A 27,139-nucleotide genomic window follows, 5' to 3' on the forward strand; every position below is an offset into this window, starting at 1 on the left:
ACGATTCAAAAAAAATCGCCCAGGATGAATCGGGTCGCGGAATCGCCGATTCTCGTTACTATGTTCTGGATCCCAAGGATTAGAGCTCCGATGTAGATACTTCAATGTTCCAATTTTAACAACCTGACTTCCATTTTCAAGCTGTAAATGGATGTTTGGAGGTCTTCAGAAGTGTTTAATGTCTGAACTCATGGGTTCACTCTTTGTTGATGCTAAGGGAACATTGTTTAACCATAGGATCAGAATCCTATCTCAAGATGTCAAAAGAAGAATTCCCAAACTGAATGGCTATCTCATAAAGTTTGATTGAAGAATGTTTAGTGATGGCAAGGTTACATCTTATCATATTGTTCTGAGCTGGTCTCAAAACTTCCTTGAATGAAGGAGCATTGGGATCCAAAGCTTGTTTTCATCTCTGCCTTTACTTGATTTCAAACTAGCTTCTTTACTCACTTCAAAGACTGGGTTGTCATATATTCTGTCCACTTCAACTTCAAATAATTTACTTAAGAATAAGTTGAAGTTTATTCCGAGACCAATCTTAACATGTGATTTCTTCAGGCAACTATTCAAACCATTATCACCTTTTTCGTTGTCACCATACTTCATGAAGTGCTTGATCACATTGTTTTGTCTCCTTGATGGTAGTGTCTCCTCTATGTTTCTCATCTTATCCTCTTCTTTGTAATGACTTGGAGCTTCATGACTAGTTGGAATTCTTATAATTTTGTTCTAAGTCACAAGGTTCGAGTTCGAGTTCGAGTTCGTCAACTATAAAATTCGGATGAAGTTCGACAAGGACAAAAATTCGAAAAAAAATCAACATTAAATTTGCCTTATATAAATTTAATATTTTAAAAATATAAATAATATATCTATGAAAATATCAAAATAGATTAACATTTATAAAATATAAACCATAAGAAGTCATTCTATATAAAGAAACACAATTCATAACTCTTAAAACTTTATAAATAATATATTTAATTTAAATGATTTCTAATAAACTTAAAAATATTCATAACTTTTATAAGTCAAAAAAACTAATAAAATATTTATATTTTTAAATTTTATATACTCTTAATTCACTATCGTAAAACTAAAAATTAATAATATTTGATTTTTAATTCACTATCGTTAAACTTAAAATTACTAAGTTTTTTATTGATTTTTAATTCACTATCGTAAATCTTAAAATTACTAAGTTTTTATAGACTTCAATTAAATCTCTTAAAGAAGACTTGAACATAATTGATGCTACTATGCGGGATGAAGCAACGGTCAATTTTGTGTGAAACGTTACCAACGGGTTGATGAATTCGATGCCTGAACTAGCTCCTTTCATGACGCAGAAGGGAAAATGCATTGAAAAAAGAACAATTGCTGCAATTTTTTTTTTTTGCCCTAGTTGCTAGTTTCATCGACTGAACAAGCTACGGTTTCAGGCTTCTTTTTATTCGTAGGCTAACCTTTGATTGAACCAGCAGATTGGAAAACCTAAGGAAATGCTTTAGAAAAATACTCAATGAAACAACTACCCGACTGCCATGCGAATTTGATATGCATTTTTGACGAATTTTCTACCGCTTTAAGATGTTCGCTGAATTCCGAACTTCGAGCCAGAAATTCGGCGAACCTTGTGACATAGTTTTTGTTTATCTACTTTTGTATCTTCTCCTTCAATATTACATTTCACTGTCTAACTATCTTCAAGTTCTTGGGCTGGATATGAGAAGCATTACTTGTCTTTTTTACAGTCATGTCTGCTAACTTTTCTTCGGAAGGTTAAAGAGTATTTAGAATGATATTTGTATCTCCAACCAGTTCAGCAGAACTTGAATTGTGGTGCAAGGATTGAATGCCTATCTTGTCATTCCCTATGCAAGATCCTTGTGATGATGTACAATCAGACTTTTAGTCTTTATAAATTTGTGTACTTGATTCACTTGTGATTACACATATGCAAGAAGAGTCAGCTGTGTTTGTTCCCTTGGAAATGTCTGAAACTATCTAATTGTCTGGTAACTTTAACTCCTTGAATTTCTTCGTGATCATACTCGGATTTTATATTTGATGACTATTTTTTGTTTTGACCTCTTCTACAGTACCATATTTTGCCACTACACTTCTCTCTTTTGATGTAACCACTTCCAACACCTTCATTTTATGTAAGGAGTGGATGGGTGAGAATCTTGATGCAGTTTTCATGTCACAGTCATCTATTCCTTGTTCCTTATAGGGTGCATGCTTTCATTTCCCTTTTCAAGTCCAAGAGATGTCTTCTATAATTCTTAGGAGGGTATTTTATGATTTATCTATAGATCAATGCAATCCTCTAAAGAAACATCTTGTTGAAGACTACTATACGATGAATCATGCTAAAATTACTGATATAGATATACTGATTTGGCTCCTTGCTTTCTAGCCTTCCAACTCTAGATGGGAATGTTTGCATAAGCAATCTTGATTTTGTTGTAGAATTCTGAAAGAACTGTTTTCTATTATCTTCCTTGTTGTCATTTTTGTATATGAATGATAGCTTGCTCAACAATTGATCCAAATTTTTTCTGTCTTTCTTTGTTTTACCATGGATGATGTATGCGTTTGTTGTGTTCTTCATTTTCTTCCATTTTGAACCTCTTTGTTATACGAGTTCCTCAATTGTTTCCATCTTCACAGGCTGGCAGAATTATGTGCTTTGATACTATTATTTAATGTCCCTTTTTCTATAAACTGAGATAGTACTTGTAATCCTTTATAATTCAATGAATATACACAACAATTGCAGATAATTATGTATTGTTGGTAGTTAAGTCTCTTAAATTATGCTTAATTCCAAATACATACTGCTACAAAATGGTAATGATTGCATAACAATCAACAGTATATTATGGATGTCTGATATGCAGATAATTATGTGCACAACTGAGAGCGATTTTAATATTTGGTATTGCTTTCTCTGATATACAATTCATAATATGTGAATATGCAGGTTGTCTCTGGTATAACAGTAACAGTATGCTCTAAATAGTGTGGTAAGCTGTGTGTGATATTTTGATGTTACTATGCTCTGAATAATGCTAAGCCAGCTTTGGTATGGCACTGTCTCTGATTGTTCTTTATGTGCTTGCACCGATTGTTTAGTGCTTGTGTATAATTGTTCTCAATAAGTTTAATTGTAACTTATTTTATAATTGGTAGGTCTTTAGATCTTAGAATGGGAGCATTACAATTGATCATAATGATTTTGAAAAAAATCAGTCCTTTATAGCAGCTACTTCTACGGTACAAAATGACAAGGCAAATTATGTAGGAGTTGAATGAGCTGAAGAATGGAGTAAGATCCTCATGAGGAAGTATTGTGCAGCACAGTGACATCAATTTATGAAGATTACTTTGAGCTACTTCCACCTCTAAACACTTTGGAGGAACATGAGATAAATCAAGAATTGGTGGTGTTTGATGACTCCAAAGAAAGCATAAAAGATCCAAAAAGTCTGATATGAGACAGTGTTAATGCACCTTCTCATTTCAATGAGATTACAGCCCTTACACATGGGGATATGGTTGCAGATAAGATAAATTTATTAATTTCCAACAAGAGACCAACAAGGGTCTAAGGGTCTAAGGGGAGAGGAGTCTATAAATGTAGGCACTGAAACTGCAAGTGATGGGTATGGAATCTTCAATGATGATGACATGGGTAAAATTGAGAAGGATGACAACATGACATAAGGGTATGATGAACTTTTTGTTTTTTGCGACAAAAATCAGGTTTACTTACTCCATCAACGGTAGCATCCATTCCACAAGAAGCGTGGGTTGTACTGCATGGGAATTAGTCATTGCACAGAGTTGTGGGTACTCATCAAGTCATCTTAATGCAAGGTCTCGACTACGGATGTGTAGCAAATCGAGGAAGTGAGGTCTTGGCACTGGGGGGTAGTAGTTCACATGAACACCTAACTTCCAGCAATGTGAGTCCAAAGCAGTTTGGTACTGAACTTGGCTCTTTCCTTAAATTTCTGCTTTTTGATATCCATCCTATCCAAGGAGGAAAGATGATAAAGATTGAGGAGGATTACATACTTAATCCTACAATGAGGAAGGATATGTTGATTGGCGTTGTAGCTGTTCTGATTTCCTGCACTGGGACAACAGCCTTTGGGTTTCATATGGTCATAGTTTGATAACTTCAATTCCACCATATGCTAGTGTGGAGTTGTCCTCTAGGGCTGTCAGTCCTTTGGAAATTAGAGATGAAGTCTGATTTGTGTAATTAAGATACAATAATACCAAGATAATGTTTGCAAAGCATGTTAAAGGTAGGTTCTGATTTTCAGATTTTTAATAGCATTTATCTGTCTTTACACAAACTTGGGACAGCAGCCTATTATCATAACCCTGAAGGCAATCTTGACAGGCATCTATCTACACATGGTTACACTTATTATGTTGTAATACAGAGGTGTATGATGAGGAGTAAAGTAGCATATGGTCTACATTGTTTGTCAGTATATCTTGGTCTAATGATAACATCATGTCTTCATCACATATGGAGAGGACATGAAATATATGAAGAAAACATCATTGAGCATGTTGAAGGCAGCAGTATCTCATGTTTAAACTTCATACCATTGGGTTGAGACCATTACTTGTATGCTGGATGGAGTTTTTTATGCTTTAGACCATGGAGACTTCAACTTGGTCCTTTAAGGTAGTTGGAAGTTTGGGTTCATCTATTCTTTGTCAGAGATTGGTGCAGTTTTGAGATTTCATGTTCTCCTAACATTGGATATATTGATTGCATCATTGCTAGAAATATTCTTAACAGAATGGATGTTATTCTAATTTATATCAGCAGCATAGGATGCAGTTGTAGATGATGAGATACATTTATGTCCTTGCCTTCAACATGGCTGACATAATGATTTTGGATCTTGGCATCGGCATAATTAGTGCACTATTTCTTCAGGTTCAGGAGGAATTGCTTCACAATTTGGGACATAGTGTCATTGATAGCCCTGACAGAGTGACGCAGAAGATGTATCTTGTGCATCTTGGATCAGTTGGATTGAGTTTTGGTCAGTGTATGAGCCTACCACAGGGCTGATTTGTGTGATTGCTCGTGGGCAAGCAATTTTGGGGAGGGTAGAATGTAATGTCCTCATTTCCGACCCTTTGGGAACATCAGCTATTTTATAGGGATTGGTCTATCAGCAGGCTCCTGTAGCCCATTGCGATGAATACGGGACCCATCCAGGTGTTGCAGATTCACACAACATCTTTTGATTGCTTTTCAGGGAGTTTGTTTGATGTTGCTAGGGGTTACAGAGAGTTTCTTTAATTTTAGAAGGGCTCCTTATTTGTAAGAGAGGGCCTGATTTTGTGGGGCGAAATGGGAGAAAGCTCTATGAGTCGTTTTGGATGTTTGGAGATAGTTTTCCAAATTTTAGAGGGATCCCTATTTTTTAAGAGATTGTCAATTTGCTTGTTGGCCACCTTGAGTTGGTAGAGCTGAGCAGGATTCTTTACAAGCCATTTTAGAAAGGATAAATTACATCCTTGACCAAGATCTGAGTTCTCATCCTAACTGGATAAGAGCAAAAAGGGTTTTTGTCCTTATCCTCATGGGAACTTGGAAGGGAGTGTGGCCTTCCTATTTCCAGAACTTCCTCAGATTGAAAACTGATTGCTTGATTTTGTGATTCATATTTCTTGATGGATTGATGATTAAATTCTTGAAGGGTTGATGTTTGAATGCTGAATCGATTGATTGGATAGATTTATTTGTTCCTTGATGCCTGGCAATCAACTGATGTGCCCGTCATATCCATTTCTTGCACGAGTGACCACCCTTCACAAGAAATGATTCGCCACCCTTCATTGCTGCTCTCATTTGAATCGCTTGTATTTAATCATCAAAAGAAGCAGCTAAACCTCATTGACCCCACTTTCATGAGTTTGGCTAAATAACAGTACACCGTGTTTTAGTCATGGGCCTTTTTTATTTTTATTTACCAATAATCATGGTGCATACTTGCTATGCTAGAGAAAACCTGATGATGATATCATCAGATGGGATATCATAAGTTGAGTCAGAGACTTCACATCAGGCATTAAAAACATTTAAATAAGCAAGGATCAACTACATCAAAAGCCAAATTTTGAAGCACCTCCCACTTACCATATACAGGTTATGTACAGAATATCCTATCAGACATACCTTGTAAGCATAAACTACAAAGAAAAACTATGAAATCCTCACAAATAGAATTCAGAATTTAATATAATAATGATGAAGTTTAGAGTGATTTTTTTTGATGATTTTGATCTAGCCTCTTTCTGTAGATGGAACCTTTTGCAGCTTCTTTCAACAGAAAATACTGTCCTTCAGTTTTAGCAACAAGTCACGTGCCTAACGAAAAAGTATTGGTATAGAATTTTCCTCTTTGAAAATTTATTTAAAATTTAGGAAAAGGTATTTTACTGGTCTTGTGGGATTTTTGTTGTATATGACATTTGTAAAAATATGGTCAAACAATTTAGCTTGCTGATATTATTCTGTTTAAGATGAAGTTCTCACTATGCTGTTTCCATCACATACCCTATCTGTTTGTTTCTTGTCACTTTCTTTTACTAATTTTAATTATCTTTCATTGCTCTTTTGTTCAGATGGAAATGTCTGAACTGCGGTCTATACTAAATGAAGCCACAAATAAAAGCCTTGTGCTGGTAGATGAAATTTGTAGAGGAACGGAAGTGCAAAAAGGAACGTGTATTGCTGCAAGCATGATAGAAAGACTTGATTCTATTGGTTGCATTGGTGTCATATCCACTCACTTGCATGGTCTTCTAGATTTACCGCTGAAAGCAAAGCATATTGTGTATAAAGCAATGGGAACTAACACAATAAATGGGAGGATAAAACCAACATGGAAACTGATAGATGGGGTTTGTCGAGAAAGCCTTGCATTTGAAACAGCTCTATGTGAAGGAATTCCGGAAAATGTTGTTAGGAGAGCAGCAGAACTATATGCATCTTTAAAGCAAGATAAAGTCCATAAGTTGGGAAATACAAATGGAGGCCCTAGAATTAGCAATGCCAGTTCAAGAAACATAAGCTATCTTTGTAAAGATGACAACACTAACTATAAACAAACTATCATGAGAGAAAAACAGGATGTATCTAATTCTTCACCTTCCAATCTCTCTGAAATTGAGCAGTCAATTGCATTGGATGAAGAAAATATTGATAGAGCATGTTCTGAATGCACAACTATTCCCAATTTTAATGGACGAGATCAGAAACATGAGACTATTACTAACCTAAAAGTTAAGGGATCAGAATGTGCAACAATACAGAGCATGCCTATCTCAAGCATTAATACTCCGAACTCAAAATTCTCGCACCCTCTTAACAAATCCAAAGAATCCAGATCAGGTATAAACTATTTTTCCCCCAAAAGTTCAGATTTCTTGTTTACCCTGTGAAATTTCTTGTCATCTTCATGGACAGTAGGTCTAAAATGTTTGTGCTTTTATATGATTGAGGTTTGAGAAGGCATTTACAATCATTTATTTGTATCATTTTGCAGATCGCAATGTAAGATTATTGAAAGAAGCTGAAAATGCTTTTATCAGTATATGTCAAAAGAAGTTGTGGGAACTTGATGGACACAAACTCCCTTTACCAAAACCATCAAATATGTGCTGCTTCTCTGTTGGAGCCTGTGAACAGCCTCCTCCCACAATGGTGAAAAGTTCATGTGTCTACATCTTACAGAGGCCTGATGGCAAGTTTTATGTGGGCCAGGTATCTCACTCCCCCCATTGTTTACCAACACAAACTCTTAGTGTACATGGAACTTATTACATTGCCATTGAAGTATTGATCACCATCCTTCCCTACTCAAGACTCCCAAGTTGAGGACAGTCATCCAATGTTGATATTCCTTTATTTCTACCCAAAGAACTTGATTGGGATATTTTGTGGGCAAGATTCTGTGATAGCTGAGCCATTTGGAATATCATTAAAACTCTCTTTTACACCATTTCATTGATTCTATTTAGTAACACAATACCTTATTATTGAAGCATTGTTTTTCCATTCTAGACACGAAAGTTGTAGGAAGTTATGCAATGTTGTTATTTTTTTTTTCTATACAAGTAAATTTGCATGGGTGTTTACCGTACTAGGTAAAGAAATCAACACACAGACAATAGATATGAATAGCATAACTCTTCTTATTATTATTCGCATATGCCAAAGACATTACATTATGCTTCCATCATCCTTTACAATAATCTCGAAGGGTGTATAAATACTTTCCGAAGAACCTTCCCGAAGGAGTCCATCGGCCACATACAACATGTCGCTACATAACAAGAACCTTCCTGAAGGGACCCATCGGCTACATAACAATAACCTTTCCGAAGGGACCTGTCGGCTACATAACAATAACCTTTCTGAAGGGACCCATCGGCTACATAACAATAACCTTTCTGAAGGGACCCGTCGGCTACATAACAATAACCTTTCCGAAGGGACCCGTCGACTGATACACAATTTCTACCAACGACATCATCCCCCCCAAAAGAAAAAGTCATCTCCGGACGACAATTACAAACAAAATACATTAACAGAGTGACTACAAAAAAATCTGCTTCTGTCACATCACTTCCACATTCATCCCGTTACATTTATAGCCTCTACGAACACAATACTGTCTCAAGCTGTCCTTGATAGCCATGTGTGGTGCTTTCTCTGCTTCCAACACTGGGTCCATTGAGCTAAGTGTCGATGTACTGCCTTCTGGATGACTCACTCCTCCCGAGCTCTCTGTGCATCCACCAAGACAGCCTCTTTGCCAACACGTACTCCCAGTGCCTCTGGTACACAGACACTCCATGCCTGCAGCAGCTTCAAGTCTTCTCAACTGGTCACATTTCACGACTAATATCCACAACGACTGGGGGTCCAGGGGGCAACGCCCCCGACGGGGTCGAGGGGCAGCACCCCCGCAGGGTCCTGGGGTAGCTAATGCTACATTGAAAAATCTATACACCAAGGCGTATGTCGACTGCTGAGAATGGAAGCCGTATGCCAAATTGGGATTCAATGTCTTCTTCAAAATCCGTATGACCAACTATATGAATTTCTCCTTCATCTCCGTACACTGAAGGGAACTCGCCAAAATCCATATGTTGAAGAGAACTCTCAAAATCCGTTCGCCGTACTCAGACTTGTTTCCTGTGTTACAATCTTGAAATTTGTACGGTGACTTTACCATAGAAATTCGTATATTGGCTGCTTTAGAAAATTCGTACGATGGCTATTTTAAAAAAAAATCCGCACTGAGACTCCCAAATTCCGTACAGCAAATAACATATACATGAGGAAATCCGTACGACAAGCTTTTTAACAAAGCCGTATGGTAACTTAACCTCCAAAATCCGTACGGCGAATGGCTCCCGGAATCCGTACAATGGTGGTCATTTAAGAAGCTGTACGTTACCTGGCTTTAATTTTCGTACGGTAGCTTGGGCTGGAAAAGCCGTACAGTGATCGACTCAAACTGCTTACTTGGAAATCCGTACGGTTCTTGTTTTCCAAAATCTGTATGGTAGCTTCTTTTTTTTTTAAAATCTCACTTTTGGAACAATTATGTACAATATTTACATATATACAGTACTTACAATCTTTTTTCAGTTGTTCGTCCACAGGGGTGCGTTACTTCTTCCATGGTAGACATTCAACTTTGACCGATTCATTGTGTCAACCACTTCTTTTTCATCTAGTGTCGATAACTTCATCGCTCCATTATCACCAACTTCTCGTATCTTGTATGGTCCTACCCATTTGATGCTAAACTTCCCGAGTTTGATCTCATTCCGACCGTCGTACTTCAACACCCACTGTCCAAGTTGAAACCTGTTCAATTTCAAGTGTCTATCATGCAATCGTCGCTTATCAAGTTTATTTAGGATACATGATCTCTCCATCTGGTTTTCCCTATCGCCCAGTTTGTTCTCGAAGCTTGGTACCATGGACTCCGTCAGCTGCCCCTTTTGACCGTCAATAACACCTGCACTCTGTGCTACTACAACTTTTATTGAACCTTTCCTCTTTGTTTCCTGTACAGGTTGTATCGTGTGTCTTCCTTGCTGTCAGCACCTTTCTACTATATCTGTGGTTCGACATAATACTTTCTTCCTATGCAGTTGTATAGTGGAATCTTCCCTCCTTTTGGGTTCGTACTGTATGTTCTTTCCTTTAGCTTCAGTCATACCCGCCTTTCCTTCTTCGGCTTGTTTGGGTTGCTTCGAACATTCATTTCCTTCTTCGGCTTCTCTGTGTACCTTTGGACATTCATTTCCTCCTTCGGCTTCTCTGTGTTCTGTCGGACATTCATTTCTTTCTTCTTTCTTACCTTCATCGACCCTTAACATATTACAGCTCGGAAATAGCTCATAATCCTCTATCTGCCAATGAAAAAGGCCGTTTAACGAATCTAGATCGTCATCACTCAAACCTCCTTCCAGTCTTAATACGCCCTCTTCATCAGGTTCCATTCTTTTCTTCCCTTCGTCATCCCCTTCACCTTCGCCTTTAGAATCCGACGACAGGGCTTCTTCGCCGACCATTTGAGTGTGCAGATCAATGACAAATCGCCAACCTTTATTTTCCAGTGATAAGGTGTTCTTTTTCCAGTCGTGTCGAGCTCTCGCTTCGATAAGCCATCCGCGGCCCATGATGGCATCGTATCCTTTTCGTTTCAATAGAATCACCACGAAATCCAACAGGAATGGCTGAGTGCCAATTGTTACCGGCTGTGCCATGAGGATGCCCAGAGGTTTAATACCATGTTGATCTGCTATCAACAACTGAAATTTAGGAGGCCACAATGTCGGTTGTCCAAGCTTCTTCCAGGTCTCTTCGGGCAAAACATTTATGCCAGACCCTCCATCGACTATTGTGTCCGTGAGAACATGTTCGAGGATCCCCATCTCGACGATTGCGGGATGCCGTCCAGATGTAAGGGCCAGTAACATTTGGTCTTCTCCACTTGCAGTAATTTCCTTCCCTTTACCTTGTTCTCCTGGCATCTTCAGAGCTGGCGCAATATTCGTGAGAGCGGATCGGAGTTGAGGCATTGTACGAAGCAAATCATTTATCTTGACTGGTACCTCTGTTTGCAAAATTTTTCGTATGATGTTATGGTCTACACAGTTCCGTATGGAGGTAACAGGCGTGTCCTTCAGGTGTGTCATTTCTGTCTGTGTTTCTTTCTAGATCTCTGCCTATGCTTCCTCTAGTTTCTTCTTTTCTTCCGCTGGGTCGGGGTACACTTTCGCTTGCTGCCACGTGATGGCCAGAACCTCTTCTTCGTCCGTCTCGATGGTGATCAAGTTTACTCCTGACTTCGGACATCTAGCATCTTCATGATCACTAGGTCCACACCATCTGCATAACAACTTCGGTGTGTTCGCCATTGTACACTCTCGGGCAAAGTGACCCCACAGATTGCATGTACAACATTAAACTGTCGGCTGGCCATTGTCATTGTACTGGATTCGACTCCTCCCGCCATTATTGTTGTTGTTTTGACCGCGCTGATTGTTTCTATATTCTCCTGATGTGGCACCTTCCGTACTGGTGTTCCCGTTCCCTCCTGACACGGATGCTTCCTGTGTCAGGTACACTTGCTGCGGTGTTCTTGTTTTCAAATTGAAAGGGCATTCCTTTACCAAGTGTCCCATAATATGGCAAATCTCACAAAATTGATCTTTTGGGCAGGATCCCTTCGTATGGCCTTCTTTCTTGCACTCCGTACATCATAGGTCATTGCCCTTAGTCTCCTTGTTCATGTTTTTGAACTCTTTCATCATTCGAAGCATGTCCTTCTGAAGAGAACAGACTTTCTTGCTGCTGCCTTCATCGTCGCTGCTATCTTCTCCTGAAGGCTCATCGTCATCTGAATTGGATGAGCTGGTCTTCTTCTTCTTCTTAGTCTTCTGTTCACTTTCGAGGTTCAATGCCCGATTGTATGCTTCAGTATATGTCGATGGTGGCACGATCTTCATCTTTTTCCGTAGCTTCGGGTGAAGACCTTCAATGAACCATATTTTCTAGAGCCCATCTGTCGGCTTATTCTACATTTTACTGATTAAGTCCTTCAACCTCCTGGCGAAGACCCGCATTATTTCATTCTTCTTCTGCTTGGTATTGAATATGTCATTGACGATCTCATTATCATCGCGAAATATTTGAAATTCTGCACAAAACTCCTTAATGTTATCCCAAGTGTTTAATTTCTACGGATCTGTGTCAGTAAACCAATCAATCGCAACACCGCGTAGGGTGGTTGGAAACTGTTAGACCCATTCGTTCGCATCTGTTATGCCATTCGCTCTCCAGATCGTTTCACATGTTTTACAATGTCGAATGGGATCAGCTGCTTCATCACAATCAAATTTAGGCAACTTTTCTTTCGGACGTGCCATTATCATTGTATGTTGGGGGTTTTGTTGTGTACCTGCGCTGTTCGGAACACGCACGCTGTTTCGAGCTCTTGAGCTATTTTGAACACCCGCGTTGTTTTCGGCTTCCGCGCTGTTTGGTGAAGAAGAGGTTTCATCAACCAAAGCTGTTCGTTCCGGAAGTATATCTCGGACGAAGAGGTCACTCCACGCTCGTGCTCCTTCGACACTTCGAGCTGTGCGAGTCGATCTCCTTCCGTTAGGATTCTCTTCCCGTGGCGTATGCAGGTTCAGAAACTCCTCTGTTGCTTCTTCCACCAAATCGAGCCACTGTCGAGTCTCTTCCAACAATTTTTTCAGTGCTTATGCGTCCGTCGGTAACTTGCTGAAATCTCTGTCTGCGTTTAGCCTGTTGTGCCAAAATTAAAGTTTCCTGCGCTGTGCGTAATTCATCATTTTCCTTCAACTTATTCTTATTCTTGTTCAATTGATTCAGCATTTAGTCTTCATCCGTTTGTCTGTGTACTAGGTCCATCGGGCAACGACGCCAAATATTTACCGTATTGAGTAAAGAAATCAACGCACAAACAATAGATATGAATAACAGAACTCTTCTTATTATTATTCGCATATGCCAAAGACATTAAATTATGCTTCCATCATCCTTTACAATAATCCCGAAGGGTGTATAAATACTTTCCGAAGGACCTTTCCAAAGGAGTCCGTCGGCCACATACAACATGTCGCTACATAACAAGAACCTTCCCAAAGGGACCCGTCGGCTACATAACAATAATCTTTCCAAAGGGACCCGTCGGCTACATAACAATAACCTTTCCAAAGGGACCCACCGGCTGATACACAATTTCTACCAACGACAATGGGTAATTTAATAATTTATGAGCAAGATTCTGTAGGTTGCTGAACCATTCCTAAATATTGGTTGAAGCTTTTTTTCTTTTTCTTTTAGGGCATTTTATTTAGTACTGAATTATATACCTGAATTGTATGATTAGTGTTATTTGTTTGGATTCTTGGAATGGTCATCTAAAAAGTAATGTTTATTTGTTGCAGACAGATGACTTTGCTGGACGAATAAGTACACATCGCTCTGTAGATGGATGGAAAAATGTTCCTTTCATTTATGTGAAGGTGCCAGGAATGAGTGTAGGCAGGGAACTTGAGACCCTTCTTATAAATAGGCTTCCTCTATTAGGCATAGAGCTTGTTAATAGGGCTGATCAAAACCATCGGAATTTTGGAACATCAGTTACTTTCAATAGTCCACCATTCTAGGAGAACAGGACCATAATAATTATTTATGTTCTTAAACCAGCTTTTTCCTGAGTGCAATTTTATTGAAGCATCTCCAGGACTATAAATAGCATTGCTGGTAGGTCTGTAGCTCAGTGGTAGGAGACACCTGGTGTTGGAAAGGCACAAGTTTTTCCCTGGGGCACTGCCACTCCAATGCAGCAGTGTTTAAAAGTGATAATGAAGAAAAGAGGTATGTCCTTGTGCAGAGGGGGTTGACCACGTAGAAACTGTAGCAACAATATTTTGTTATTTTGGAGGGAAACAAATTCTTGATAGTTCATTTCTGCAAGTGGCCTTCCTGAGAAAGTAAATGAAAGGTAGATAAGGCATTTGTATTTTAAAAATTTGCATCTCGGTGTTACGTTTTGTAGAAAAAGGGATTGCCATCACTGTCATCTTTGATGATCCTAATATTGCAGATAATACAAATACATAAAAGAAGATTGTTGCTGAAATGTCATGCCATTATTCTCCCTCATGCTACCTGCACCTAAGTATTAAAATATAAAAATGTTTTAACGTAAAAGAGTAAGAGGCCCAAAATTTCAGGTGATTGTATAGCAGCACTAATGCAGGATGCGAACATGGAAATTGTTTGAATGAAAACGTAATAGATTTACAGGCAGTAGTACTGGTGTCTAATGATTAGAATAACTGAAGCTTAAAAAATTAGATATAATAAATAAAAATGGTGCAAGGGGGAAAACTTTCAAAGATTTACGCAAACATATAAATGTAAACTTTAGTTAGTGTTATAAGTAATAATGATTTCTGGTGAATAACAGGTATGAGAGCCTCTCCGAGGTTAAAAGATGAAAAAATATTGTTTCAATGAAGATGGTGACATTCTGTCCAATAGCATTCCCCAGTAACCATCTAGACTTTTGTATTGAAGGATCTACACATCTTTATTATATTTTTGTCTGGATGATAGATTGCAGGCAATGAATGTTGTTGTTTGTGTGATGAGGACTCAAAATCCAAATCTGCTGTCTACTATTAACCTCTCATTGTGCCTTTTTCTAACCTATCTTATTCTACTTGCCTCTCAATCTTTGTCTTGGACAAATCTGTATGGATCATTTCTATTTAAAAGGAATTTCTCTTATTTACAAATAAGGTGCCTGTAAATAGAATCCATTCATAACACTTGCACATTCAAATTTAATAAGTTCATGGTTGGCATTTCCATTGAGTCAATTTGATCGATAAACCTGCAGTTCATTGTTAAGATTCCTCAGATTGGGCAGTATTTCATTAAAGCTTTGGCTATTCAACTGTAATATCCCCATTGAATCTCTAAACTAAAACAAGCAACCTTATTTGCTCTGGTTGTGGCAGGCCTAGGACACCTCTAACTTAGTTGCAATAACAATATTTGAACTGAGCAAGTAGTAGAATGGAAAGTTACAAGACAAGGAGAGTCAGTATTGTTGGAGAGGATAGGCCGCACAAGTTTGATCAGCAAAGTGTTGATTAATGCCAAAAGGCATCATGGATGCTAAAAATGATATCAATAAAAAAGTTGTCTTATCTATAAGACTTCATGATTTACTATAGAACTTCATAGAGCAGTAATGGGAAGGCAACAATCTCATTACATCAGACTTTGAATGGCATTAATACAACGCTTGATGAAGGGCAATCATCATTTTGAATAACCAATACAACAAATATTCTAATGCTCACATTAGTACAAGTAGGTAACCAATGAAATAATCAAGAAAGGATTAATATTATAGCTGCCTAGCATTATCACCACTAAAGAGTTAATTAGATTACTAATGGCTTTATTTGCATTGAAGTCGTGATCTAGCATAATCATAATTGGTGAGATGTGACTTCTTACGTCATGCTGCAATGCAGGCTTAAGGAGAATCAATTACTCCTCCAAAGGCATCAATCAGATCAGTATTCATTCACATTGCAGAGTTAAAATGCTCAAAGAGTCTTATGACAGTGAAGAAGGATGGGATAGATTGACCATTAGCAAGAGAAGGAAACATTTGTGCCAGGAATCAATTAGAAAAGGCATCATAAGATCATCACATAATTAAGATAGACAAGAATCAGATGCAATTATAATCATATTGATTGTATGCTCATAAAATGATTGTAATACTAGTGATTGCATTTGTAATCTGTTCGATCGATAAAGGATCAATTATAGAAATATATCAGAATTTCTCTATTGGATATGTATATTAGGTGACATGCCATCATAATTTCAAAATTTTCAATTTGAGAGTATTATCGATTTTTTTGATATCATAGATGTATGCATTATATATTATTTGCATCCATTAGCTAAAGCATTCCTAATATAAGGTTTATACAACAATTTTATCATCTTGTTTTATTAGACGGGTGCCATATCAAAATTTTAATAAGTTATAAACAATCTCGTAGGGGGGCATGACAAGTGGTATTAGAACAAGCTACCCTACCAACCAATGGAGGTTTATGAAAGAAAGAAATAAGGTACTATTGCGAAAGGAAACTTGCCTAAACTCCAAAAGATAGCATTCAAATCTTCATCAAAGAATAACAAACAAGAAGGGGCAAGCATGGGGGGAAACAATGAATTTGAAAATTCAACAGATCAATTCATGGTAGAGAAGTGGGATACAAATGGTGGATGACATAGTTGCTAGAGATATTGACCCTAACCATAATCAATATTGTCGACAACCATAACACCAATCATAATGGTAATAATGGATGTGATGGAGTAAATAAAATATTTTAATCAATAGAAGTTGAAACCATTGAATCCCTACAACAAGCTCTAGAGCAATGATTCCTAATTTGACTTGAAGTGTGGAACAACCAACAGAGAATGAATCTTCCTTGTCAGAGTTCCATGATCAATTCTATGAAGATTGGGTAGATGTGTGTATCTAAGGGCAAGGCACTCCAATAAGTGTAATTAAGACCATCATTTTGACTTAAGGAGGAAGCTCGCTAAGCTCAATGTTGCATGCCTTGATGGTTCAGGGGACACTAGAACATGTGTTTGTTCAAAAATTAGATATGTACTTCCAACTATTTCCATCTTGAAAGATGAAGTAATCAAGTATGTTTCCTTGCATCTCGATTGGATGTCTCACAAATAGTGATATCATGGCATGATCGCTATGGACCAAGCACAAATTACATCATACGCGGAGTTCACAAAATAATCAACAAAAAGATTTTACAAGGACCTTGAGGTTCATTTCAAAGAACCAATACAACTAAAGCAACCGAGATTGATTTAAGATCATATTACAAACTTCATATTGCTCATTTTCATCTTCAAAAGAAGATTAATTGTCCTTTCATGCATGGTATAAGGTACCTCAAGGGTTGGGCCAACATGTCTTATGCTAACTCACTTCAAAAAGTAGTTAAGGTGAGAGATATGGACTCAAGTGTAGTCAAGGACAAAGTGACAACAAAGTGATAATCAATTCAAGAGGATAAATTTAAACCTCCTTGCCAAAAGGAATTGTCAAGGGGAAATAAAATTGATAAAGAAACTTGACATTAACTATGAAAGAAGAATTTTCATTTTAAACTAGGTGACAGATGCATGAATAAGGGAACGTAGAAGCAAGACCTGAGGGTGTAGACAATCAACACGATGAGTCAAAGGAAGAAACCTTAAAAACAAGAGACTTTGTCTCATGAGAGGAAGATTGATACAATTGTCAGAATGGCCAACGCTCCAAAATAAAATTATTTTAATGTTCAAGGTAAGTTGCAAGGAAACAAAGTAATTGTATTAATTAATAGTAAGGGTACTCATAACTTTATTAATTTGGCTTTATTAATCACCAAGGGGCTTCAAACATAACAAAAAGATAGGTATAGTGTAAAGATGAGGGATTCTTGATATAGGGTTTATTTAGCAATATTATTCTCTTTATATGAACAAATACCATAACAAACTTCTAATAAATTAGATATCATTTAAAATTTTCATTCTTATTACATAGGTAATAGGTAAAATATTGGATAGATTAATTAATGAGCAAGACTCTTATATGTAGTCTAGAAAGATAACATTACTAGGAACATTCTAATAATGAATGAATAAAATAATCTTAGAAACTAGAGTTTAATTTAGAGGGGAATATTTTGACAACCATTGAATTTCGCACATTGGCCTACATCAATTTGGTAGATTATATGAGCATATGGGGTAGGGTGTCACCTTAACTCTATCAAAAGTGAGTCACACCCATGGGCGCATCACTCAACGATTCATGACATTGGCTTTCTTTTTTCATGCGATACAATCAATCATATTTCTTTTTTTTTTTGTGTACATGAAAAATTCAAAACATGCACCTACGATTTCCAAAGGGAAATCTTTGGACAGACTAAATTCGTCCATAGTTTTATAGGGTTTTTTTAGAGGGACAAAATTGGCTCCACATTTTGCGGATGCATACCCACACTAATGGCATTTTTGTCCAACTATATTATTTATGGCCATAAATTAGACAAACCATAATTGCCTCAAAAATGACATAAGGCGTGTTTTTACTATGCCCACTTTGCCAATTTGTTTTGTATCTCCTACTTATCTATAAGATTCTTGTCGAATCTACCGAAAGGATTGGTGTAAATGCATTTAGAGATCAATGTTAGTTTCCACTATCGAGGTTATTTGGTTCTCTCAATTATGATCCATAGCAAAGTCTCAATTTCTCAAATTGCCAAGAGTACATGTGAGTGATGATTGCCATAGAATTATTGATGCAAAGGTGAGTAACTAAGACCCCTATTTGTTTTCATTTTATAGTTCCTTCTTATTTAGTAGGTACAAGTTAGACCGTTAGTGGTTAGTGATCGACTGGGAGACTTCAAACATCTATATTTTATATTGTAAGTTGTACAACCAACAAATAATATTTAGATAAATATATGTAATAGTTGATTGTCACTTCTTTAACAAGTTCTTGTTTTTTTGGTAGCCTATATTTCTTTCAAGAATGTCAAACGTGGAGAAGGGTAAGAGTCCTACATGTGGGGAAACCCAACAAAGACCAACAAAATGTAAAACCTCACCATCATATTGTAGTGGCAAAAAAGTGTGGCCAAAATCAAGGAGCTACATCATCCCAAGTAAATTTACAAGATTTTTGACCACTGCCACATATTGAAGAAGTTGGTGAACCTGCTATATTTGATATAATCAACTTGGATGAGAATTCCAAAGATGATGTTGCATGACTATGAAAGGGAAAAAGGAAATACAAAGCAAAATATGATACAGAGTCCAAATAAGATTGAAAGTGACATTTATCAATTAAGAATTTTCAAATAGAATGGGTCTTAAAGTATCCATTCATTGAACTTGTGGAAAATCCAATTGAAGGTGAGCCTCCTGTAGGATGTGAATGCAAGATATAGACAAGGATAAATAAAAAGGGAGAGAGTTTGTAGCTAAAAATTGACACAATGGAGAAGCACATGGGTAAAGTTAATGAGAAGAAAATCATAGATGGACTAGAACAATCAGTGACAAGATGGAAAACCAAGGAATGTCAACATGTTAAGAATGCAAAAATATTTGAATTTTAAGAGAAAATACAAGGAAAGCCTATTGAAGCAAATGACTGAATTAAAGCTTTTCTTTGAAAACCAATGAAAGTAGAACAAAAGGGGAAAGCTCTTTACTTAAGTGTTGTCTTTTATATTTTGAGCAAATGGTATGCCATGGCAAACTACACATCATTGAGTGCTTTATTAGACATTTTAAAAGTTTGTAATTCTCCAAAGAGTCACCGATCAGTAAACAAAAGAGGGGAATGGGCAAGTTGTCTTGTTTAGGTTGAAAAGGAAAATGATAATGCAAAAGTTGAATAGTCAAATTTTATCGCATTGTCTTTAGATGAGGTGATAACAATAGACAATACTTCCTAGGTATGCATGCATGCTTATACTATATACAATTTTGTCTGCCAATCTAATCTACCAACTTTTGTTAAAATGAAGGATGATGCAACAATTAAAAACACATTTGAACTAGTAAAGAGTTCTCTAATTGAGCATGGAGGTATATATGACATGACGATTGCTAAAAAGTTAGTCTATGTTGGACCAAACAGAGCTTCAATAATGGAAGGCCACACAAATGGTCTCGTGGCAAAGATAGAAGAACTTCTTGCACCATATGTTAGTGGCATTTAATGCATGGTCCAAAGAATGAATCCAACTTTTGGAATTGTCAACAATTACTCACAAGTTTACAAATTTGAAGTTTTAATCAAATATATTGACCTACACTTTTGTCGAAATCCTAAACGATTCAAAGAATTTCAATAGTTTGTCGAATGACTAACTAATGGGAACAAGCTTCTTAAGGATATTGATACCAAATAGATCTCTTTGGATAGATCAATGCATTATATATTTTTTTGAATATCCATCGTTGCTTGGTACAGTGGAGTCAACTCATGACAAGGATGACATACAAAAATAGGGTGAGCTACATTGAAAGTAAAGTAAATAGAGACACTCTTAATTTTAGTAACCATTCTTGCCATGGTAGAGGAAATGAGGAATAAAATGAAAAAGATCCAACAAAGAGCTTTGTATATTGTAGAATATAATGCACTTCATAAAATGACATGTGTGGCCCTCAGTAGTCTCTATAAACATCCAACATTATTTTGTGAGGTTGAAAATTTTTCAAGGTGGATCAAAATAACATATTTGGATAATGTTGATAACTTTTTAAATAATTAATGCAAATAGGGAGTTATGTGCCAATATACATAGTGTTGAGATACCAATGAAATACCATAGAAGGCTCGAGTCCACGACAAGAGGAAAGAAACCCGCAGAGTGAAAATTAATTGTTACAAAGCAAGTCATTCTGAAGACTTTTGAGACTATAACTAAATGTTTGAAGGAAGTTGCCTATGATCTTCCCACATAGATTAGAATACAATTCTCTTTGCACGAATTACTTGAAGCTATGTATATTGTGTTCCCAATTATTGGAGTCTCAAAAGTTCAAAAGATTTTAGAGATAAGTTACTGGTTTTGATAGATAAATTTTAAAAATCTAAAGTTATCAATTGAGTAACTATATATTGAATTTCAAATGAGTATCATTTAAGAGAGAAATCATGTCATTTTACAAATACAATGAAGGAATAATATGACCTACACGAAACACCAAATAAGAAGGATCAACAACCAAGCTTTGGAGAAATCTAGCTCAAAGCAAAGTGTTGAAGTATTCAATACCAAAAACTTTCAAACCAATGTTGATTTATGTTTGACCATGATATTGGGGTTATTAGAGTATGAGAGAGTTTGCAATGGTTTGGGGTTCTAAAGTCAAATATAAGAAACAAACTAGACACAAATTTGGAAGCCTGAGGCTATATACATCCAAGTATGAAGTTCATATTTTTCCTTACAAAAGGGCACTAAATTTGTGGAGGAAGAAATGTCAAAGAAGAGGGTTGGAGAACATCTCAAACCAAATTGAGAGTTTCAGAAATATTGATATCACTATCATCAACTCAAATAATGGTACTAGTAGTGTTGATGTTGAAGTTGAAGATCTTGAGATGCAAGTAAGAGGAGGTATTGAGAATGGATAAAACATAGAAAATAATGAAAGACTCTGAACTTCATGGAAAAGAATTGGAAGATTTAGATGATGAGACGATGTGGCAAGTTTAATAGTTGTAGAAGCAACTAGTCCTAGCCTCTAAGTGTTTATCAAACTTATTAGTAATTACTACAATCTACTTTCTTGATATTCTAATAAGTTATAGCATATTCTAAATTTCTAATGTCAAACAAACATGTGCATTGTATGTTAGATGATGTCATTAATCATCCACCTTTTACCATTAATAATCCTTGAAGATTTTTATTTAAAAAAAATTTTAAATATGGCAATTCATATGATACAATTCATATTGATTCTAATTACTTTATTTGCACTTGATAATTGATAGAATTCAATGAATTCATTTTGGAAAAGTTAAATTTTAATACCCAATTTCATAACAATAACCCTCAGAATTAGCAAATGACCCTAAATTCACTTTTATGGAAATAAAGGAGCAACAACTTCAGGTCAATTTTGCTTATGGGAGGAGTAGCATCAAATTGAGTATCTCAAATATTTTTGCATTTGACATGTAATGGCCTTCTAGGGAACCCAACTAAGTTTACAAAATATTTTTTTTCTTAAGAGTTTGCAAATAGTAATGTAATAATAATATAACAACCTACCACAATAACATGAAAGCAAGTAACGATGAGATCATAAATGCATACATTTCAACTCAAACATAGATTACAAATCTCAAGGGTTTCGTAACATAGAATTACATATATGTTAAATTCCACTAAGTACAAATAATAAAATACAACTCATATAATGTAGATGGACATTGTCACATATGAAATTCTTAAATCTAACTAATACATAATCTTAAATACATAGAACTCTACATCCATTGCACATGTCATAGGGTTTGTGATACAATCAAATGATATATGCATAAATCAATTCACAAGAATAAGATAAGAAGATAGAATGAATCTCTGAGAGAATCACAATGATAACACAATTGCTACAAGGGTCATCCATCAACGGTACAAGTCAACCCATATCTCGATAATAAAAGTGCTACTACCTCTTGGCCTCGTGGAACCCAAAGAAGGCCCACTCCCTATGTACTAAGGAGATAACAAAAAACTCCATATGGATATCAAATCACAAAACAATTCTCATATATCAAGGAGGAATCCTGAAAAGCTATCTAATCTTGAGATCAATACTCAATTGTAGGAAATACACACTAAACCAGAGGTAACAACACATGTAGGAAACCTATGATGTATATAGGGAAGTGTGATAACATATGTCTAACCCTTGAGTTTCATCCTAGTAGCCTTTCTAGACCCTGCCACTCAAGTGACCATATGCGACATCAATAAATCTCTCATATGGACAAGGCTACTGACTATGCAAGACCTCAATAAAGCATATTCTCCCACTCCCATCTTACCCAAGACCTCAATAAAGTACTCAAACATGGTGAAAACATGTCTTATTTATATTTCTATCCTACTAAATTCTATTAAGTTGCCACTTTATTGAGTTACTTATAATAAGTGATCCTGATAGTCACTTGTGGGCTCCAATGCTTATTGCAAGACAACCCCATCCATATATTTAGATAAGTTACCCGAAGCTCAAACATATAACGAGTCTCATAAATCAAATGATGATCATGTATAGTCCCATAAGAAGGTAATATAAATATACACATTGGTCCTCAAACCATAATTCAGACATGGGTCTTCAAACCATAATTCTCATGAGTTTACAGTGGTCCTCAAGCCACAACACAACACAACAAAACTAGTCCCCAACCATCACATAACACATGATCTTAGAACTTTGGTTGGGAAAGACTGATTGTGACTAAGAACATCACATAAAGTACATCATAAACATAAACATTTCCAAGGCCTATGTGTATAGATCTATAGCCAACTAAAAACCCCACAATAACAAATGTCAAAGAAAGAATAAATAAACTAGGGTTTAGCTCAACCATAAATATTTCATTTAGTGCTTGATATTTTTCTAATGTAGAGTTTGGTAAATTCTCTCTCAAACTCTATTAATCTTTCATTTGGATAAGGCTTCTAGTTCTCAGAATTTTATCTTTTCAATACAAAACTCTACTTAGTTTTTCCTTTAAAATAAATGAAAAAAATTGAATTATCCATTCATTCAAACATTTAAATTATCCATCCATTTAAGGAGGTAGATGTTGATAGAGACAATATGGAAAGGGATGAGAATTACCTGGCTCATAACAAGGACTATGAGGAACAAGGGTATTGGAAGGTTATGATTGGTAATCTGAGACTGATGAAAAGGGATATCAGCATGATGCTGGACATTAGGAGAGAGTTTGATCAATTAAATAGGACTATCAGAGGCGAGAGAACTATCAATTAGCATATTGATAGGCTTTCTGAGGTGATTGGTAATGCATAAGAGGTCAAGAATCTGATGAAGAGAGTTCCACCCTTGGAAACCAATAATAGAGCTATAGAATAAAAGATGAAGGATTTGTAGAAAACATTGGATGGCATGGATAAGAGGGTGGTCAACACTGAGAAGGTAGTTAAGAAACTTGCTGATTAGAGTTGCTCCATCTTGAAGATTGTGGCGGACAAAATTAACACTTTGCTGGAAAAAAATGGAACAAGAGAGAATCTAAGGTTTAAAGGATTTGAAAGAGGAACATTGCCCTAATAAATGTACCAAGGCTAATTCTAAGAAGACTAAGGTCGTGGAAGCCAAATAAATGTATGATCTAAAGGTCTTGATGGTTAATATGAATATCCTTGCAGATCAAGCTGCAAATGTCTTGAAGACCTTGTAGCTATCTTTTTGTTGGCCTTTTGCTTTCTTTTTGCTATCTTTTCTTGTTGTTTGTATTAAGATTTATGGTCTTAGTTAGTTCTATTTTTTTGGTGTTGATGCACAATACTTCTGGGCTTCTTTGCTCTTGCTGTTAGCTACTTTGTTAAAGGTTTCAGGTCCTTTAAAACCTGTTTTTACTTAATCAAAACATTTAAATTCATTTATGAAAACATTTTAAATCTTTCTTAAATATTTATCACTTAAAGGATCTTAAATATAACTGAAATTTTATACCAACTAATATAACATGTACTTACTTCAATTGAATTAAATTAAAATCTTTATTTTATTTTCATTAACTAAATGATTTATTTCTAATAACATTATTTTAATAGATTTTTATTATTTTAAAATCTTATTTAAAAATAAATTCCTATAAGACTTTTAATTTTCTTAAAGTATACTAAGACTTACTATAATAGTAAATGATATCATTTAATTAGTAGTTTCATCCATTTATCATTTTATTATTATCTAATATATCATATTTTTTTTTTATAACTAATACATTGTATTAATTTCATTTAATAATTGATAATAAATAAATAAAAAAGATTAATATATTTTTTAAAGGTGGGGCTGTAGCCTCTATTGTTACTCTTGTAGGGCAGTCACAAGTGTCATAAACAACAACACGCTACTGCTGTGGTCGACAACATTGTCATTACTAGCAATGGTGCTGTTGGGGATGGGGTGTGGGAGCCCCGCCCCACCAACAATGATATTTTGTACAATTCTTTTGTATATTTTTTCAAACTAAAAGTTTTGTTTTATATTATTTTTAATTGTGTGTGTGTGTGTGTGTGTATCTTAGAGTAAATGATTAATTTAATTTAATTTATTAAATTACCTTTAGTGCCTACTTAAGATTTTACTTTATGCACATGCATTCCCATTTAATAATTAAATATTAATAATTAAATGTCATTTACTTCTTAGAGTTTCCCTTTTAGATTTTACAATCTCATTCTATAAGGATTGATTCATTGTATATTTTTAATTATATTTTTAGTCTAATGATATATTCTTCCATATTGTCAAAGGCAAACCCTTTCCTTCTCTAGTCTTTTTCTTCGATGTGACAAGCTCTTGTATGCATGTGTTCTACTAGATCTATGGATGTTTTTCTCATCAAAGCATTCATGGTATCAGGTCCAAATCTACTGCAGTTTGTTTAGGTTTATTGAAGAAAGTAGGAACAACAGTTTGGTGGATCAGATCTTACATTTTTCAAGCATCTTTTATAGAAATAGGGGGGTCTCTAAAATTTGGAGCACTTTGAGTCCAAACAAACCTCACAGTTGAATTAAAAGTGTGTCAAAAACCCCTATTTTCATATAAAACACACATATTTTGGTCAACATTGCATTCTATGGCAATTATTTTTTGTATACTAGGGTTGTATGACCATTGACACACACTACGAGGTGGAAAATATTATAAAAAAATAAAAATAAATTTTTTTTTTTGTACATTTTCTTAAAAACAAATAATGTGATCTACTTTGTTTTTGCCGCTCTGATGAGCAGCCACCATTCCGTTAAAGTCTGATGATTTTGTTTGCATTCTGAGGGGCATAACTTGCACAATTTTGCTCCATTTTTCAATCCAAAAGAAGTGCTAGAAAGATCTCTTCAAGCTCTTTCTAGATTCTCTATTATTATTATCAACTTGTTTTAATGGTACACATGATACTCAACTAAATCTAGTTTTTACTCTTTTATAAACATTCCTTCTATCATCTTGGGTTCATTTTTTTTGCATTGTGGGGAGTGTTTTTATTCTTGTTCTGTAATTTACATCAGCAAATAGAACCATATAAAAAAAAACCTTTTAAAAATATGGCTGAGACCCCTTCTTGTCTAGTTCTTCTAAACCCACATAACTATCACACATGGACAACTACCATGACATGACTTCTCTGTTCAAAAAATTTGTGGTCTTGTTTAGATGAAACACAACTATTTTTTCAAAGCACTTACCAGACCTTGCAACCCATTAATATTATGGATGAGGCCATGGGTTTGATTTCTTTGAGTGCTTTAGATAGCTTATAGTTTCATCTTGATGAGTGTGATACTCCTCAAGAGATGTAGGCCAAGTTCAAGAGCTTATTTGATACCATTAATAATTTCAGGGAACTTTAGACTAAGGTAGATCTTACAACACTTGTACCTAATTCTTTTCCCTTCATTGAGGACTTTCTAATGAGATTTAAACAACAAAGATCATTGTTATAGGGTTGTGGAAAGAAGAAAACCAATACAAAGTGCATCTATATGATTTTGTCAAAGCTTTGAAGAAACTCTCAGATTTTCTCTTCCACCTTCCATTCCATTATGGATGCTTAGGTTCCTAGATTTACCATGCCCACTTTTGAGGTATTCTATGATTAGTTGACTAGAGAGCAAGCCGAGCTTACATAGTTGGACTCTATACTAGGATCAAAGAACCAAGCATTGGTTGCTCATACATCTATAGGGAAGTCAAAGCCAAAAACGGAGCCCAAAACATATTTAGTTGGTAGTAAGAGTTTCTCCAAGCCATCTCCTAGATCAAATACGTGGAAATCCATTCCAAAGGGTAAACCTTCTAAGTCTAGCGAGTCTTCCTCCAGGACTAAGAACTTTACAAGTGATCCTTGAAAATTTTGTGTAAAGGAAGGACATCTAGTTTCCGGGTGTTGGAAACATCTTGAGGCTTTAAATGAGGCCATGGAATAGTGCAATATTGCTTCTCCAAAGTCACCCACTCCTCCTTTAGGGAAATGACATGCTCTTTCTACACAAGCTTTGTCTTCTTTTGCTACTTGATCATTGATTCAAGTTATTCACACCATATGACAGTCACCTAATTTGGTTACCTCAC

General features: G+C 35.8%; 1 protein-coding gene across 3 annotated transcripts in view; it reads left to right on the plus strand.

The window, feature by feature from the left end:
- The window catches only part of MSH1 (MUTL protein homolog 1), a 255,585-nt gene extending 241,441 nt beyond the window's left edge, over positions 1-14,144 (plus strand). For all 3 annotated transcript variants that reach the window (XM_089829144.1, XM_089829143.1, XM_089829145.1), the window contains 3 exons: positions 6,676-7,444; positions 7,599-7,816; positions 13,558-14,144. In XM_089829144.1, the coding sequence (XP_089685270.1) occupies positions 6,676-7,444; positions 7,599-7,816; positions 13,558-13,779 (1,209 nt within the window). In that variant the 3' untranslated portion in view covers positions 13,780-14,144. The remainder of the gene's footprint in view (positions 1-6,675; positions 7,445-7,598; positions 7,817-13,557) is intronic.
- The last annotated feature ends 12,995 nt before the right edge of the window (positions 14,145-27,139 follow it).

Source organism: Cupressus sempervirens, chromosome 5, assembly GCF_028749045.1.
Source record: "Cupressus sempervirens isolate cs-2001-9-10 chromosome 5, ASM2874904v1, whole genome shotgun sequence".
Classification (NCBI taxonomy): domain Eukaryota; kingdom Viridiplantae; phylum Streptophyta; class Pinopsida; order Cupressales; family Cupressaceae; genus Cupressus; species Cupressus sempervirens.